Source organism: Rhincodon typus, chromosome 26 (genome assembly GCF_021869965.1).
Source record: "Rhincodon typus isolate 14 chromosome 26, sRhiTyp1.1, whole genome shotgun sequence".
Taxonomy (NCBI): Eukaryota; Metazoa; Chordata; class Chondrichthyes; order Orectolobiformes; family Rhincodontidae; genus Rhincodon; species Rhincodon typus.
In genome coordinates this window covers 29754446-29771876 of record NC_063357.1, presented here as the reverse complement: position 1 = coordinate 29771876, position 17431 = coordinate 29754446, and the positions used below count along the sequence as shown (strand labels likewise).

General features: G+C 39.9%; 1 protein-coding gene across 1 annotated transcript in view; it reads right to left on the bottom strand.

Moving 5' to 3' along the window:
• Window positions 1-17118, bottom strand: part of LOC109913294 (myeloperoxidase-like) — a 32892-nt gene extending 15774 nt beyond the window's left edge. The window contains exons 1-8 of the mRNA XM_020512782.2: window positions 17007-17118; window positions 15108-15201; window positions 13704-13879; window positions 13135-13267; window positions 8579-8708; window positions 5664-5870; window positions 1971-2313; window positions 786-946 (exon numbers count right to left, since the gene is read on the bottom strand). Of these exons, the coding sequence (XP_020368371.2) occupies window positions 786-946; window positions 1971-2313; window positions 5664-5870; window positions 8579-8708; window positions 13135-13267; window positions 13704-13879; window positions 15108-15201; window positions 17007-17118 (1356 nt within the window). The remainder of the gene's footprint in view (window positions 1-785; window positions 947-1970; window positions 2314-5663; window positions 5871-8578; window positions 8709-13134; window positions 13268-13703; window positions 13880-15107; window positions 15202-17006) is intronic.
• Between the last annotated feature and the right edge of the window lie 313 nt (window positions 17119-17431).

The window sequence follows — 17431 nt, the reverse complement described above, 5'->3', positions numbered from 1 at the left end:
AAAACATGATTAAGGTTCATTAAATTTACTTGTTTTATTTTCAAGCATAGACAGCAGTGGGTTAATTGATAGCATTTTCACTTTTAAGTCAGAACACTGTAGTTTCAAGTGCTGCTGCAGGGATTTTAACACAAAAATCCAGGCTGAGTCTTTTGTGATTTCCCACAGCACTGAGGGAGTGCTACATTGTTGGAGATTCCATCTTCCAGGTGAGACATTAGAGTATGGCCTCATTACTCCCTCTGGTGCATTATTTTGATGAAGATCATGTCAGTTATCCCCGGTGTCCTTGCTAATATGTATTTCTGTACTAACATTTAAAAATGAATCTAGTCATTATCGGATCGCTATTTGTGGGAGATTGCTCTTTGTAAATTGACAACCCAGCTTCCTGCATTGCAAACAGTGACTACACTTCTAAAATCCTCTGTTGGTTTGTTGCAATGTGCTTTGGAACATTCTGAGGTTATAAAAGCTGCTAATCAATTGTGAACCTTTTATTTATAATCTACCAAACCTAAAAAGTCTTTATGTACAGATACAATTTCTGCTAAATGCAATGGAAGCATTAATGATGGAAAAACAATTCTACAATTTCACTATATTTATTAATATCTCATTGAACTCTGACTGCCCAATTTAAGGGCGTTCTAGCACTCTTCAGCAAAACTTACAATTGAGCATTGGTTGAATGCTAAAGTAGGTCAGGATGCAGCATAAAAAGATCAGATAATATACTGTACAAAATGTATCTTTTAGTTTGGATGTCACTTGCAATATTTTACCTGTTGAAATGCGCCCATGATTTTCCTCGCCTCCTGGTAGATTGTTTCACCGCTCCAGTGTGGATTCAGCCTCTTCAGCTCTCTCGCCAAGCGATTGTGTTCCCGCAGAAACAGTACATGAAAGGATAATATCCCCAGATGCTCATTTACTCGTCCATCTCCTGTGGATAAGGTGAAGGCCATATTGATAGCAATTTTGCACAATTGTAGAAAAACATTTTAAAATTTTTCCGACAGAAACATTTCCACTCTGAGACTATTTTTTTTTTTCTTTTACTTTTGCACACTTTTTAGTTTGCGTTTCGCTGTGCTTCATAACCTAACGTGGACCCATACCCCTGCACGAGCATCAATGAGATGAGTCTACATATTTGACCAACAAATTGACATTTATGAACCATTCCCTGCTATTCCTTGATACCAGTAGCAGTAAAAGTCCAACAGAAGAGGAACAAATTCCCATGATAGAACTAAATTGGTTTCATTAACTGGGAATAATAAGTGACCTGGCCAATGAAGGAAGGTTTCCTGATCAAAAAAAATCTATATAACAATTCATTAAACCATTCTCAAAACAGAAAGCTTAAGGAAAAGATTAATTAATTACGTTCAGTTCTGAGGAAGGGTCACCGGACCCGAAAAGTTAACTCTGTTTTTTCCTTCACAGATGCTGCCAGACCTGCTGAGCTTTTCCAGCAACTTTGTTTTTGTTCCTGATTTACAGCATCCACAGTTCTTTCAATTTTTAGATTAATTTTTGGCTTCCCTTTGGAAACAATGGGGGCAGTTTATTTTTCATCTACTAAGTGGCAATGTAAATGCTCAGCAATTTTAACCAGTGCATTTCATAATCGAGCACCAGTCCATCTCCTGCCTTTCATTTGCAATTTAATTCATTTTCAGCTCTGAAAGTTTTGGATTTAACATTTCCTTCTCCAATCCACTAAATCTGAGTGATGTAGGCACAGTGCATCTAAAATGTGAGTAGAGAAAGCATGCTTAACAGACTTCACCCCACTCACTGGTTACAGTGCTCAGCAGAATAGTTTGGAACGTGTTTCCTTGATCTAAAGAAGCTTTCATCCAAGGAGTTCTGTGCTTAAAATTTCATTGGGGAAGATGCCGTAGCACATTAATGAGAAGTATTCCATATGTACGTGACATGTCATGTACTGAAATTCTTACCTGCTAAGAAACATGGAACTCCAGTACCATTGGGGTTCTTAGCACAAGGGCTCTCTGAATGTTTGCTGCTAAATGGTAAGTATTCCAGCCCATTGTCAGAGTGGTTCTGGTTAATTGCCAGCAATCCTAAATCATTTGTATAGTTTCGGAGTTGATTTGCAATGGATTTACCACTACCATACACCATGCTGGCATCAATGAAGGATGTCACTGCACTTAGCTGTTCCCGAACGTTAACATGTCCAGACAGTGAGCCCAGGTTACCAGTGTTGCACGTAGGAGCAGATCGAAAAAAAGGCATGCAGCCTGTGCTCTTATTGAACCTGGAGTCATCCACAGGTATCTGACAATGAAGACAAGCACAAGAATACAATTAATTTCAAACATCAATGCACACATAAGTAAATTAATAACTTAAATTTCAAGATTTGTGTTGTCTCTCAGAGATACATTTGCAAATATAAATGCATGCAGCTTTTTTTGACAAAATTGAGAACCTTTCCCTTAATGACGTGAGACCTAACCTCAAGTATCAATAGAGTCATCATGTCTCCAAGATTGTGCACAAGGTTCCAGAAATTGCAGATCAATGTCCTGGACCTGCTAACAACAATCCAGGAGAAATGTAACAACAGCACTTTTAAAAATGATGCCTTTTCATTTTCATTCAACCAGTTATAAACAAAGGTAGAAGATAGCAGACTGGCTCATTGACTGAATGGAGTGGTTGGGTGGAGGTGGTGATGAGATTGTGGCTGTTCATATGAGAATGCCTGTTACAACTGACAATTCTTTGTTCATGTCAAAGAATACAAGTAACTCAAGTTAGCAAACCGAACACTTATTGGAAATTTCTACAAAACATCCATGGAGCTGTCAAAAGTTAGAAGTCTAGCTATCATAGACTTCCAAACTAAAAATACCATTGGTCGAAGGCTCTTCTCTTAGTCGGATTGAGGAACTGATGGGATACTAGAAAAAACTGATATTTATGCAGGATATTGGACTGGCATTGAGTGAATGCCAAGATCTATAATATTTCAGTTATTATAGTTGAGTGATCGGAGATCCTGGACAGTACTGAGGAGAAAGGAGCCTTGATATACAAGCCCATAGAACCCTGACGGTGTCAGCACAGGAAGACTGACTGGTGAAGAAGGCAAACAGATGCTTGTCTTCATTAGCCATAGCATAGAATATAGGAGTATGAAAGTTTTGATGCAACATTATACAATTTTGGTTAGGCCACAGATGGAATACTGTATGTAGTTTTGGTCACCACACCATCAAAAGAACTGGAGAGGGTGCACAGGAGATTCATGAGGATGTTGCCTTAGATGAAAAATCACAGTTAAGAAGAGAGACCAGGTGGGGCAGGGTTAGTTTCCTCTGGAACAGATGAAGCTGGGGAGCGGGGGGGAGATGGATCTGATTGAGGTATACACAACTATGAGAGGCATAGACAGAGTAGATCGTGAGAATCTCTTCCCCATGGCAGCATTGTCTAAGACCAAAGGGCATAACTTTAAGGTGAAGTAAGTGATTTCAAGGGAATCTGAGGAAATGATTTTTCACCAAGAGGGTGGTAGAAATATGGAATGCACTGCCTGAGGGGGTGGTGGAGGCAGGTACTCTTGCAACATTTAAGATGCATCTGGATGAGCACTTCAAATGCCAGGGCACTGTAGGCTATGGACCAGGTGTAGTTTGGTGTTTGTTGTTCAGCACAGATATGGGGGGTTGAATGGCCTGTTTCTATGTGGTATGACTTTATGACTGTATGATTTCATTGAGCTCAGATGTGTACATCCCAATTTTCATAGATGTAGGTACATGCTTGCCCAGTGAATCAGCATCCAGTTAAAAGCAAGCTGATGATTTACAAGCTACAATATGGTACTGCTACATATATGCAATACAGAGTAATAAGAAAATAACAAAGATTTGATTCAATCAAAAGGTTGTCATTAGCAGCAGAGTCTGATCTAATGTCAAAGTGCGTACATCAATACTGTTTACAGTTACTGGTGTGTGTTGGTGGTGTCACCCAGGAGAGGGGGAGGAGATGGGTGGGGAAGGGTAAGAAGAGTTGTTCAGGAACACAGAATGAGTTAATGATCTCTCATCTCTAAATTGTTAAGGCTGCACATGTCTGTAGGAGTATCTTAGGTGTATGACTGTTACAGACAGAGAACTTGTAGGTATTTATCAGGAATATACAAGTGACCTTTTGTGTTTTCAGTGGGCATGTATCAGGAATAGTAATTTAAATACAGCCTTTAATTTAACACAAGCTTCCAAAGGTATTTCAAAGGTGGAATTGGTTAGCAAAGGAACAGTAGATTGGTTATTAAAAGATGTGGGTTCTCAAATAACGCTTAAAAAAACACTAGAAGGAAGTGGAACAGAATCGGGTTTTGGCTGAGAATTTCAGCACATGGAGTCTGAACAGCTGAAGATTTGGTCACTGATGGTTCAGGAGGACATTTTTAAGAACAGGGGTGGTTACCATGATAGAGAACGGAGAAGCCATGAGTAATTTTAAAAAGAAGGTTGAGAACATAAAATTGAATTCATCATGGAACCTGGCACCAATGTAGATTAGTAATAACAGGGGTTAGGGATGAATGGAATGTAGAGAGGATAATTTGGATGCGCTAAAATTCATGAAGGACATGAGACTGGACAGAACAGCATTGGAATTGTTAAACCTGGAGGTGGCAAATGGACTGAAGTGGGGGGTAAAGTTCAAAGATGATGCAAAGGTGAAAATAAGTCTTTGTGATAGAGACAGTATGGGGTTAAAAGGTCAAATGGATACCAAGTTTGTAAATAGTCATGTTCAGCTTAGCAGGAATGTGCCAGAAATGTCTGGGACTGAAGATGATTCCTCTCAATTTTTCTGGAGGATGTTACAGTTTATTCAAGACAGACCTGTAGATCAGCAGGGGAAGGTTTGAGACCGAAAATGGAGAGATAAAACTGGGTTTCTTCATTGTATTCCTGGGAGCTGATAAGCATGTCTCAAGTGGATGTTGCAAAATAGTGGAATGTAGATGAAGGAATGAAGGGATTTAAGAGTAAATCCTTATGATTTTTCAAGGTAAATGTGAGAGAGAGAGCAGAAGAAAAACCATTTATGGAGATGTTCTGATGACAATCAGATCAGTAGAAGTAAATCAGCAAGAAAGATCAGATTGACCTGTAGCATAGAGGAATGGTATTGCAGCAGAATGTGCAGTCAACAACACAAAAAGCAGCACTGAATTTGCATTGAATGAGGAGAGATAATCTATCAAGGTCAAAGTCAATGAGGATGTCAATTGTGGCTTTGAATCATACCATTGCCATGCTGGTTATAAAATCGGATTAGATTTGCAAGGCAGATAAACATGGATTTGGGAAACAATATGTTCAAAGATCGAAGAGGAAGGGAAATTAGGATGAAGTTGCAGTTTACAAGGACAGAGGGGTAGAAGAGGCATTTTCTGAGGAAGGGAGTGGTAATTGTGATTAGGAAAAAGAAGGAGACACAGTGAGTCTCTAAAAGACTTTGAGATTTGAACTATACCAGCAGACTGATGGGAATCTTTGAAAATAATGGTGGAAAACAAATTATTTTTCTTTTTTTTTGAGAAAATCATCTGGCAGTTTGCTAATTCGGGCTTTGCATGAAGTACAAAGTGTCCTAACCTTGATGGGAAAACATGGACTTCTTTTTGTGCATGTTTTATCACAGCTAACACCATTATTGAATGTTTCGATGCTGCCAGATTGAGGAACCAGACCTAGATCATGGTCAAGCCATTGGCCCCACTGTACAAAGAAGTGAGTATGATCCTCATCCAACGGTACAATCTGATTGGCCACTTGTAGAATGTGGTTTGATACGGTTCGTACCTGAGAAATTAAAAGAAATAAATTAACATGAAACCATTAACTTCAGTCATACCTTTGAGAACACAGTGTCAGGCTCTGAAAATCTACAGGCTGCAAATCTGTTGAAAGTGCCAGGATGCATCAATTGAAAACGTTCACCTCTGACCTTACTGGAGTATCTGGGATTAAAAGCTTCTATTATGAATGGTTGCCTGGCAGTCACATGAGAGTAAGGAGGCAGGGTAGTGACATAGTCCAGCCACTTTGGCAACTCCAGTCAAACGTGTACATTTCAATGGCTCTCTCAGCCCCTAGTAAAGGGAACTAGATAGACTAAAAACAGAGGCTAAATGCTCATTAGTCCAGGTCTATACATGGGCATCAACCACTTGGTGGCTTGCACAACATTGAAAGAAGGTTGTTGCACCTCTCTCCATCTGGATTATCTGCCAGACAGAACCCTAAACAACGGTTAGGGATAGTCCTTACCTGGCAGTTCTCAACATCATCCACATCATGTTCGATATCAGAACTAAGCTTTGGGGAAGATGGAGATTCGGCTCCAAACAGTCTCTTACAGAGACATAGTAGAAACTAGCACCTGGGTTTGCTTGAATTCCAATTTCTGGGCCTTTGGTCACACTCCTACCCAACTTATGGTAAGTATGCTATATGACATACAAGGCTTATTTGAGAACCTTTGTCCTTACATTGGGGAGGGGATTTTCTGCTCCCATGTATCAGTGGTATGTGTGCCAGACACACAGCCATGGAAAATGGGCATTAAAAAATATTGAGCAGCCGGGGTCAGTTAGTTCAGTTTGCTGGATGGTTGGTTTATGATGCAGAGTGATGCCATTAACATAGGTTTAATTCCAATGCCAGCTGATGTTACCATAATGGTCCCACTATTCAACCTTCACCACTTGCTTGAGATATGGTGCCCTGCAGGTTATAACCACAACTAGTTGTCTCTCTAATGAGGCAGCAGCCTACAGTCCACTAAGATTGTGATTTTTACCTTTTACTTTATATGCAAAAGCTGTGGAGAAACTGTAAGAAACTCAATTCATTAAAGTTTGTGATTCTTATCAGGCCTACACAATATCCTAACTGTATATCGGTATAAAACAAACAAGTTTGTGATCTGATTTTCTTCCTGCAGCAGTAAACTTGTTCAAATGTATTACGAAGGCACTATTCTCCAAGTGTTTGGGTGCATAAATCCTGAAGGCATCCCTGAGGTGTGTTGTCAAACAGAGGAAACTTAGGGGTTCAGGTACATAGCTCCTTGGAAGTGAAGTTGCTGGTAGACAGGGCAGTGAAGAAGGCATTTGGCACACTTGCCTTCATTGGTCAGAGCAATAAGTATAGGAGTTGGGATATCATGTTACAGCTCTACAGGACATTGGTAAGGCCATAATTGGAGTGCCACATACAATTCTGGTCACCCTGCTACAGGAAGGATGTTATTAAACTGGAAAGAGTGCAGAAGAGATTTGCAGGAATGTTACCAGGACTGGAGGGTTTGAGTTATAAGGAGAGGCTGGATAGACTGGGACCTTTCCCTTGATGTGTAGGAGGTTGAGGCATAACTTCACAGAAGTTCATAAAATCGTGACAGGCATATATAAGGTGACTAGCCAAAGTCTTTTCCCCAGGGTAGGGGAGTTCAAAACTAGACATCATAGGTTTAAGGTGAGAGGGGAAATATTTAAAATGGGCCTGAGGGGCAACTTCTTCACATAGAGGGTGGTGCGTGTATGGAGCAATCTGCCAGAGGAAATGGTAGAGGTGGATACAATTACAACATTTAAAAGACATCTAAAGGACAGGTACATGGATAGGAAAGGTTTAGAGGGATATAGGCCAAAAGCAGGCAAGTGGGACTAGTTTAGTTTGGGAAACCTAGTCAGCATGGATGAGTTGGACCAAAGAGTCTATTTCCATGCTATATGATTCTATGACTCGATGTCAGTAAACATGTGCTTTCACTGTCCTCTTTGGACCAGAAGGTTTTCTCAAGGTAGAGAAATCTCATGTTATTACATCAATAGAAAAACAATTTGGAGACAATGAAAGTTGTCCCATAAACAATGGAAGATCACCCATAAATTTGCATAAATAAGCATGACATATACATCAGCCTCAATTTCAGTAGAGAACTCTGAATCATTAAACTCAGTCGTTGCGCAACAAGTTAATATGGTGAAGCTTCAGAAAATGTGAGGCTGTCAAGATTTTGAATTATAGATTACATCTTGAAAATGTTCCCTACTGTAATATATGGATATGAAGATTATTGAAAGGTATTGAAATGTGGGAAACCACGACGTATGCAACATTTTCAATCACACAATATTGAGTTATCCATTAGGTCCAAAGCACAGATGGCTGCTGTTTCCTGAATAAACTTCTTTAAGTCAGCATCCATTTCCATACACTGTCCAAATTAATAGAAAAATGAGCACTATAGTTCCAGCTCTAACAACTTTCAACATCTGATATTCACCAGAGGAAGTTTCAGAGGATGAGCTGACACCTGGAAAGGAATCCATGCCTTTATAATTTTTCCTTTTTTGTTTTCATCAGTTGTTTAGTTAGAATCACTGCCTCTGAATTATATAAATAATTTAGTGACTGTATATTTCTCTTTGAATGCTGAGGTTCAAGCAGTGATTGAGCCAGAACTGATCAAATCCTTTGCCTCAGCTTATCTTTAAACTTACTAGTGGCAAACGAAATCGCGAATATAATCTCTTCCCAGTCCACCCCTTTGGAAATGAGAAACCATCCTCATACTCAGCTGGGAGCCAGCGGGCAAGCGCATTATTAGCTGCTCCCAGATAAGGATTCTTCCTGAAAAAATACAAACAATACCAGGTCAATTTATCTAATATCATGTTTGTTTTACATCCAACTCCTAATGGTCTCAAGACCAATGCAAGACCATACTTTCAATAATCTGCCGACCCTGGTTCCCTCAGGACTTCTTTTCCAACCCTCAAAGACTCGGAATGTGTCAGGAATGTTTCTCTAAACCTCTACTGACACAGGTTTCCTCAGGACTGCCCTTTCAAATATCTGATCCAAGGTGCTGACAGAATTGTCCTCCCTATTTTAGACATGAGGGGGCTGCACATCCAACCCTATTGACTGTAGGTGTTGTACAGATGTGTCCTTCCATTTACTAATAACTACACCACATTATTAGGGTTGTCCTTCTAACGTCCACTGACCCCAAGAGCTACATCGGGCTAATCCTCCACTTCCAATCCTGATGCTAGAACTGCCTGAGACTGACTACTCCAGATTTTTTTTTCAGGAAAGTACAATCCAGTCAGTCTAACTTCAGTAATGGGGAAGTTATTAGAAAGAATTCTGAGGGACAGAACATATCTGCAGTTGGAGAAACATGGACTGATTAAACAGGGATATTCAGCATGTATTTTTTTAATGAATGGTTATGTTTGCCATATTTGATCAATTATTTTGAGAGGGTAGCCAGTAGTCATTGATGTTTTTAATATATTTGATGTGGTCTATGTGGACTTTTGCAAGTTTTTAATACAGCCCCTCGTGGTAGACTGGTCAAAAAGGTAAAAGCCTGTGGGATTCAAGGCAAAGTGGCATATTGGATCCAGAACTGGCTGAGATGCAAAAGCAGAAAGTAACGGTCAAGGACTGTTTCTGTGACTGGAAATCTGTCTTCAATGGATTTCCAAACGGCTTTATGCTGGGGTCCTTAGTGTTTACATTAATGATTTGCATTTAAATGTAGGGGGTATGATGAAGTTTGCAGATGACACAAAAGTTTGTAGGATGGTCAATAACAAGGAAGATAGCCATAAGCTATCGGAGAACCAGGCAGAGCTAACAATTTGGATACAAAATTGGCTTTAAGATAGGAGACAATGGTGGTGGTGGATGGTTGTTTTTTCAGACTGAAGGCATGTGACCTGTGCTGTGACACAGGGTTTGGTGCTGGGTCCATTGCTTTTTGTCATTTATGCAAACGACTTGGATGTGAATATAGGAGGCATGGTTAGTGAGTTTGCAGATTGCACCAAAATTGGTGGTGTAGTGGACAGTGAAGAAGAGCACAATGGGACCTTGATCAGTTGGGCCAATAGGCTAAGGAGTAGAAGATGGGTTTAATTTAGATAAATGTGAGGTGCTGCATTTTGGAAAGGCAATTCAAGGCAAGAATTGCACGCTTAATGATAAGGTCCTGGGGAGTATTGCTGAACAAAGTGACCTTGGAGTCACAGATAGACAGGGTAGTGAAGAAGGCATTTGGTACGCTTGCCTTTATTGGTCAACACATTGAGGATAGGAGTTGGGATGTCATGTTGCAGCTGTACAGGACATTGGTTAGGCCATTTTGGGAATATTGACTTCAATTCTGTCCTCCCTGCTATAGGAAAGATGTTGCTAAACTTGAAAGGGTGCAGAAAAGATTTACAAGGATGTTGCCACTGCTTGAGGTTTCGGCTATAGGGAGAGGCTGGATAGGCTGGGGTTATTTTTCCTGGAGTGTTGGAGGCCGAGGGGTGGCCTTATAAAGATTTACCAGATCATGAGGGGTATAGATAGAGTAAATAACCAAGGTCATCTTCTCAGGGTAAGGGAGTCCAAAACTAGAGGGCAGAGGTTTAAGGTGAGAGGGGGAAAGATATAAAAGGGATCTAAGGGGCAACTTCTTCACGCGGTGGTCATGTATGGAATGAGCTGCAGAGGAGGTGGTGGAGACTGGCACAATTACAACATTTAAAAGGCATATGGATGGGTACATGAACAGGAAGGGTTTAGAAGGATTTGGGCCAAATGCTGGCAAATAGGTCTCGATTAATTTAGGATTTCTGGTCAGCATGGATGAGTTGGACTAAAGGGTCTGTTTCAGTGCTTTATATCTCTAGGTCTCTATGAGAATATCAACAGACTGGTCAGCTGGGCAGAGCATTGGTGAATGGAATTCAACCTGGACAAGTGTGAGGTAAGGCATTTAGGTGGGGGATGTGCGAACAAGTCAAGGGATTACACTGTGATTCATAGGACTATGTGAAGTGTTTGAGGTCAGAGGGACCATACATTCCTGAAGTTAGCAGGCTGTTTATAAAGTAATAAGGAAGACAAATAAGATACTTGCCTCCACTAGCCTAAGCACAGAATGGAAGAGCAAATGGAGGTTTTGATAGAACTGCATAAAACACCAGTTAGTTCACATTTGGTGTACAGATTGCAGTTCCGGTCATCAAATTATAGGAAGGATTCATTGCACGAGAAAGGGTGCAGACGAGATCTACTAGTATGGTGTCTAGAAGGGTCTGAGATACGAAGAAAGGTTGGGCAGGTTGGGGTGGTTTTCCATGGAGCAGTGAACATTTATAAAGGTGTATACGATTAGGAGGGGGATAGATAGGATGGTTGGAAAGGCACATTTTCCATGAAGAGAAAGGTCAATAACCAGGAGACATTGACTTAAGGTAAAAGACTATGAGGAGAGTTGCAGAGAATGTTTTTCATTCAGAGAGGGATGATAGTCTGAAGCTCACAGTCTGAAAGGGGAGGTTGAGTCAGAAACTTGTGTAACATTTAAGCAGTATTTAGATACTGACTTGCATTGACATAGTCTCCGACCAGATTATTAGATTAGTGTAGACAGACCTTTCTTTATCATCACGGATAAGATGGACTGAATAAATGTTTGTATCTATGATCACATACGTCGATTGTGCTTCAACATTCAGAACTATTTATAGAGTGCTCCGAACCAGACTGACCAGAGCACTGTACAATTGGAGCAGCAAGTCTTTGTCTTGTACTCTGCTATTTTGGCTATTTGCTGAAAAACTCCAAGAGCCTTAATTGTTCCCCTGCCTTGAGTGCAAATGTTGATTGTGCTACTGCAACACAATTATGGAACACATTTCATTTCACATGCAATATTTTACGCTTATCTGCATTAAAGTTTATTTGTTATTGTTCTGCACACTTAAGTATTTTGTCTGTCATTTAGTAGTTTCTGAGATGAATTCTTTTAATTCCAAAGATTTTCCTCAATTACTGTCATCTGTAAATAACATATAGTAATAAGTAACTGGAGTAGGCCATTCAGCCCCTCAAGTCTCCATTCAAATGCTGTTCTAGCTTAATGTCATTTTCCTACACTAACTCATTTCTCTTCATGTCTCTAAGATTTAGAAATCTATGTACAGTTTGAAATATTATAAAACATAATACATAAAATATAATTAAAGTTATATTTATAGTTACATAAAAATCAGTAACATCAATATAACTTAAGTGATAAAAGGAGTGAAAATAACATGGGGAAGGCAATAGCCTAGTGGATTATCATTGGGCTGTTATGGTAGAGATCCAACTATTGCTTTGGTGTCCCAGATTCAAATCCAACCATGGAAATTAAATCCAGTAAAAATCTGGCATTAAGAATCTAATGATGATCATGCAGCCATTGTTGGTTCATTCATGTCCTTTAGGGAAGGAAACTTTTGTCTTTACCTAGTCTGGTCAACATATGACTCAGACCACAACATTGTAGTTGTAGTCTTAAATGCCGTCTATCAGTGATAGACAACAGAATGCTGGTCAGGCAGTGATGCCCATATCTGACGAATGAATTGACAAAAATAAAGCTGACTTCACTTCACTTGAAACTGTGGAGATTCTAAATAAGAAATTTACTGGAATAGAAGATGTTGCGAAAGGATTTATAACATGTTAAACTACTCATGAATTGCTGGTAGAAGAACTATTGTGTATTTTTGCATTAAACCTGGATTCAGACTCACCCCAGCAATTTTTGTACATATTCAAAGGGTCTTAGGCAGCTCACCACCACCTTTTCAAGGACAGCTAGAGACAGGCTATAAATGTTTGTCCCACAAATGAATAAAAAAAACCTCTACAGTTTCAAGTTTAATTAGGGAGCCTTTATTTGTCTTCAGCCATATTAACTTGCTTAAAATTGCCAGCTCATTTACATAGATGTATTGCTAAGTGTGTGGTGGTTATGTGGTCCAGGTGGATATTGTCTAACATCTGGTGAATTTAGTTAAATCACATGTTGTACTTTACCACTTTAATTGTGGATATCTACTATGTGGTTCTGAAAATAATCCAAATGGTCGGATTTTTGCTTCAAATAAGAACACATTTCACTGCAGTTCCAATGGTTGATGAATTACATCAAGTTTGCGCTTGAGTAATTGACTCGGAATTCATCCTGAAGAAAATCCTCATCAGCTTCAGCGGAACCTACCTGTTGTTGCAGTTGGAGGTGATAGTCCTGTACTGGTTTGACCAACAATTGTCCTCACACTCTATGGGCAGGAAGCTAGCTGAACAGCCTGTGATCCACAAGATGGTGTCCAGGTCAGCCTGTGTTAATAGATCTGTATGATATACACATTCGTGAGAACATTGCAATCTCTAGCAAAGTCCTATTGGCTGTGGTAAGACAAAGATCAAACTAAATTTGACGGCTCTACCCCAAGTTAATATTGTACATGTGGTGTATCATTTAATTTATGCAAGGTGGGAAATTAATTTGCTGATTACGATCAATCTTTATGATTTATGCTCTATAAATTAATTAATAGATTGTTCCTGTTGAGAACATTTCGGTCAAGCTGGGGTTCAATTTGTCTTGTCTATGGTAAGAAAGCTTTTGTATTTTTGCAAAGGAATAAAAGTTACAGTGAGGAACATGGTAAATTTGGGCAGAAGATATCTACAAGTATAGTTGGCTGTACCTACACTTCACCAACAGATGGTGACAGAAGGGATGGCTGCCCAGAATATCAGTCCACAGCCTCTTTCCAAACTGACCTGTTGCATTCAGTGAACGTTTGTAGACTTTCTTGACGTTATTCTGGATGAGAGTCAGTGCATTTTCTAAATACTCTGCAGACCTCACTGCCATTCTCGTTTCTGCCATAGGCTGCTTGAAGTAGGCAAGGAGGTCAGATGAGGTGAAAGTCCTTTTAGCAATCTTCAGTTTGTGGCTGAAATGAAGAAGACAACAAATATGAAGCATCATATAACAGTCATCAGATAAAACAACAGATGCCAAACAATAAAATGTCATACAGCAGATAATCACAGATTTTTCAACGTAGGGTAACATTCCAAGGTGTTCCATAAGGGTATAAATAACTAAGACACCATTACAGAAGTCAGTTAGCAGATAACAAATTACAATCACAACATAATTAAAGATGAAGAAGATCCTTGACTGATCCTGGTTTATCCATTAATCCAACTATTCAGTTCCTCTTTGACCAAAAACATCAAATTGATTCAGTGATTCCAGGACGTTCATCACTACCTTACTGTTCATTGTTCTGAACCAGGTGATCATGGATGCAAGTAACTTGGGTTGATATTTCAGTACAGTACTAAGGAACATTGCAACAACATTAGCTTACTCAGCTGGGCAGGTCTGATTGGGATTCAATTGGATCATGGCTGATTATATCCCTCAATGCCATTTTCCTGTCATATCTCCATATGCCTTGAAGACATTAGTTTCCAGAAATCCATTGATCTCCATCTTACACTTCCCCAATGTTTGAGCTTCCACAGCCCCTTGCGGTAGGGAATTCCAAAGCTTCCCCAAAGTCCGACTGAAGAAATTTATCCTCATCTCAGTCTTAAATGGCTACACCCTTATTCTGAGATTAGGTCCCCTGGTTCTAGATTCAACAGTGAGAGGAAACAGCCTATCTACATCCATCATGTTATGCTCCATAAGATTTTTCTCATTCTTTGAAAATCTGGAGGAATACAGAGCCAGGAGTTGTTGCATTGTTGACAAAACCATTTCCCACTGCAAGAACGTTCCGTGCTTTAAACAATGATTTGTAAATAGTTCCTGACACTTGGTACACAGCACAATTTAGAGATGACAGTTCTTCATAAAGCCCCACCAGACCTTCCCAACTAAATTATCCATTCTTTCCTCTCCAGTCCATGGTTCCCTTCCTTATCCATGCTCATTATAACCGCTGTCAGAATGAGACAGAAAACTCAAGACTAAAATCAAATAGTGAAATAAATGTCAAAACGTAGAAACACAGCTAAATATACCTTCGTAGCAGTATACGCCTTTAAAAAAAACATGCCAGCAGATTCTTAATCCTCAATTCTGAGCCTAACAGGCAGCATTGGATATAGATCACATAATGCAAAAAGCTCCAATCTGAGGCTAGTGTTACTGAGATAATTACTCACCCATCTCTGGTCCTTTTATATGCTTTGTCCACCATTTTAATAGCTTCCTCTACTGAGTTGTATACAAATTGACTGCCCTGGGTTTTCTCTGGATCTGTACACACAGAAGGAATATCAGCAGCTTCAATCACACAGTCAGTCGAGAAGCATGGTTATCTAAAGGGTCCGATACCAGATGGTTATAAAATAGAGCCTTGGAGAAAACCTGGGCAATTTGATAAAGTTAGAGCTGGAACCTTATGGAGTAGGATACAACCTCCAGGCTGAAGCAGGAACTGTTCTCTGTTATCAGACAATGGGGAATGGCAAGTCTGGAACTCCAGAAGTTAAGTCCCTCTTGGAGCATACATGGAGTTGTTACCAACTGTACACAGGGACAATCAGTGTAATTGTTCCTAGATCTGGGAACAGGAGGAAATTAAGTTTGGAGTACAGATCACATAACTCTTCCTCATATTGTGGCTATTGATTACAAAGGAAACCACAACTGCTAACAATGCTCCTTCTGTCTTTTACAGTGACTGGATGGGAGAGAGAAGGGTACTGCTGAAACATGTCAATATCTGAAGCAGGTGTAGGCCAATCAGCCCATCCAGCCTGCTCTACCAACCAAAGTGATCAAGACTGATCTGATTTTACCTCAACTCCACCTTCATGCCTACCCCAATAACCTTTCATCCCTTTGCAAACCAAGTGATCTACTTGTGCATTAAAAGCAGTCAAAAATTCTCCCAAGCACTCACAACCCACTGATGGAGAAACTAATTCTCCTTATCATTATTTTAGATTGGTAACCCCTATTATTAAATAGTGACACTTAGTTCTAGTTTCTCTCATATGAAGAAAATCCTTTCCATACCCATTCTCTCAGGTCCACTCTGGATCTTATATGTTTCAACAAATTTGTCTCTAAAGCTGAGCCTGCCCAGTCTTTCCTCAAAAGGAAAATCTGACTATTCCAGTTATTAGACAAGTGGGGCAGCATGGTGGCTCAGTGGTTAGCATTGCTGCCTCACAGCGCCAGGGACCTGAGTCTGATTCCACCCTTGGGCGACTGTCTGTGTGGAGTTTGCACATTTTCCCAATGTCTGCGTGGGTTTCCTCCGGGTGCTCCAGTTTCCTCCCACAGTCCAAAGATGTGCAGGCTAGGTGGATTGGCCATGCTAAATTGCCTATAGTGTTCAGGGATGCCTAGATTAGGGGGATGGGTCTGGGTGGGATGCTCTGAGGATCAGTGTGGACTTGTTGGGCCAAAGGGCCTGTTTCCACACTGTAGGGATTCTATGTTGATAAACTTTCTCTGAACTGTCTCCAATGCAGTTATATCCTTCCTTAAATATGGAGACAAAGGCTGTACACACACTCCAGATATGGTCTCACCAGCACCCTATGTAGGAAAAGCATAAGCTCCTTACAATTTACATTCATTTCCCCTCAGGATAAACTATAACATTCTATTTGCTTTCCTAATTACTTTCTGTTCCTTTAGAACAGCATTTTGCTCTTAATGCATGAGGACACCAAATCACCTTGCATCTCAGAACTCTACAATCTCTAACACTCAGGTAATATTTTTTTTCTTATCTTTCCTGTCAAAATGGACATAATACACAATTTGCCTTTTTGTAGTGTCCATGTGTCCTCTTCAGAACTTACTTTAATTTCTCTCTCATTGTGCCATCAGCAGATTTAGCAACCATACCTTCAGTCCCTTCATCCAAATCATTTATATAAATTGTAAAAATATGAATTCTCAGCACTAATCTTGTGACACTCTACCTCTTGCCAACAGTAAAATGCCCCAATTATGCATATGCTCTGTCTTCTGTTAGCTAGCCAATCTCCAATCCATGCCAACATGTTATCCCCTACACCATGATCTTTTATTCTGCACCTTACCAAAAGCTTTCTGGAAATCTAAGCGCACCACAGCTGCTGGTTCCCTTACATCGACAGCAAATGTTCTCAATTCAAAGATTTCCAAAAATTGTTCAAACCTTTCACAAACCATGCTGACCCTGCCTGATTATCTTGAATTTATCTAAGCTAAGATATTACGATGTGTTAACTCAGCTTTACTAATAGTTTCTAATATTTTCTTTATGATTGACGGTATTAAGCTAACTGGCCTACATTTTTGTGCTTACATCCCCCATGAGGCTGTACAATAGACCAAATAGAGAGGGATGCAATGGCCTCGTAGAATTATCACTCGATCATTCCAAGGCAGTGCATTGCAAACCCCAACCATTCACAGCGTGAAAATGTTTTAAGATATTAATGAGACAGATGTCTGGAAAGGTCTGAGGAATGGTCACCAGACC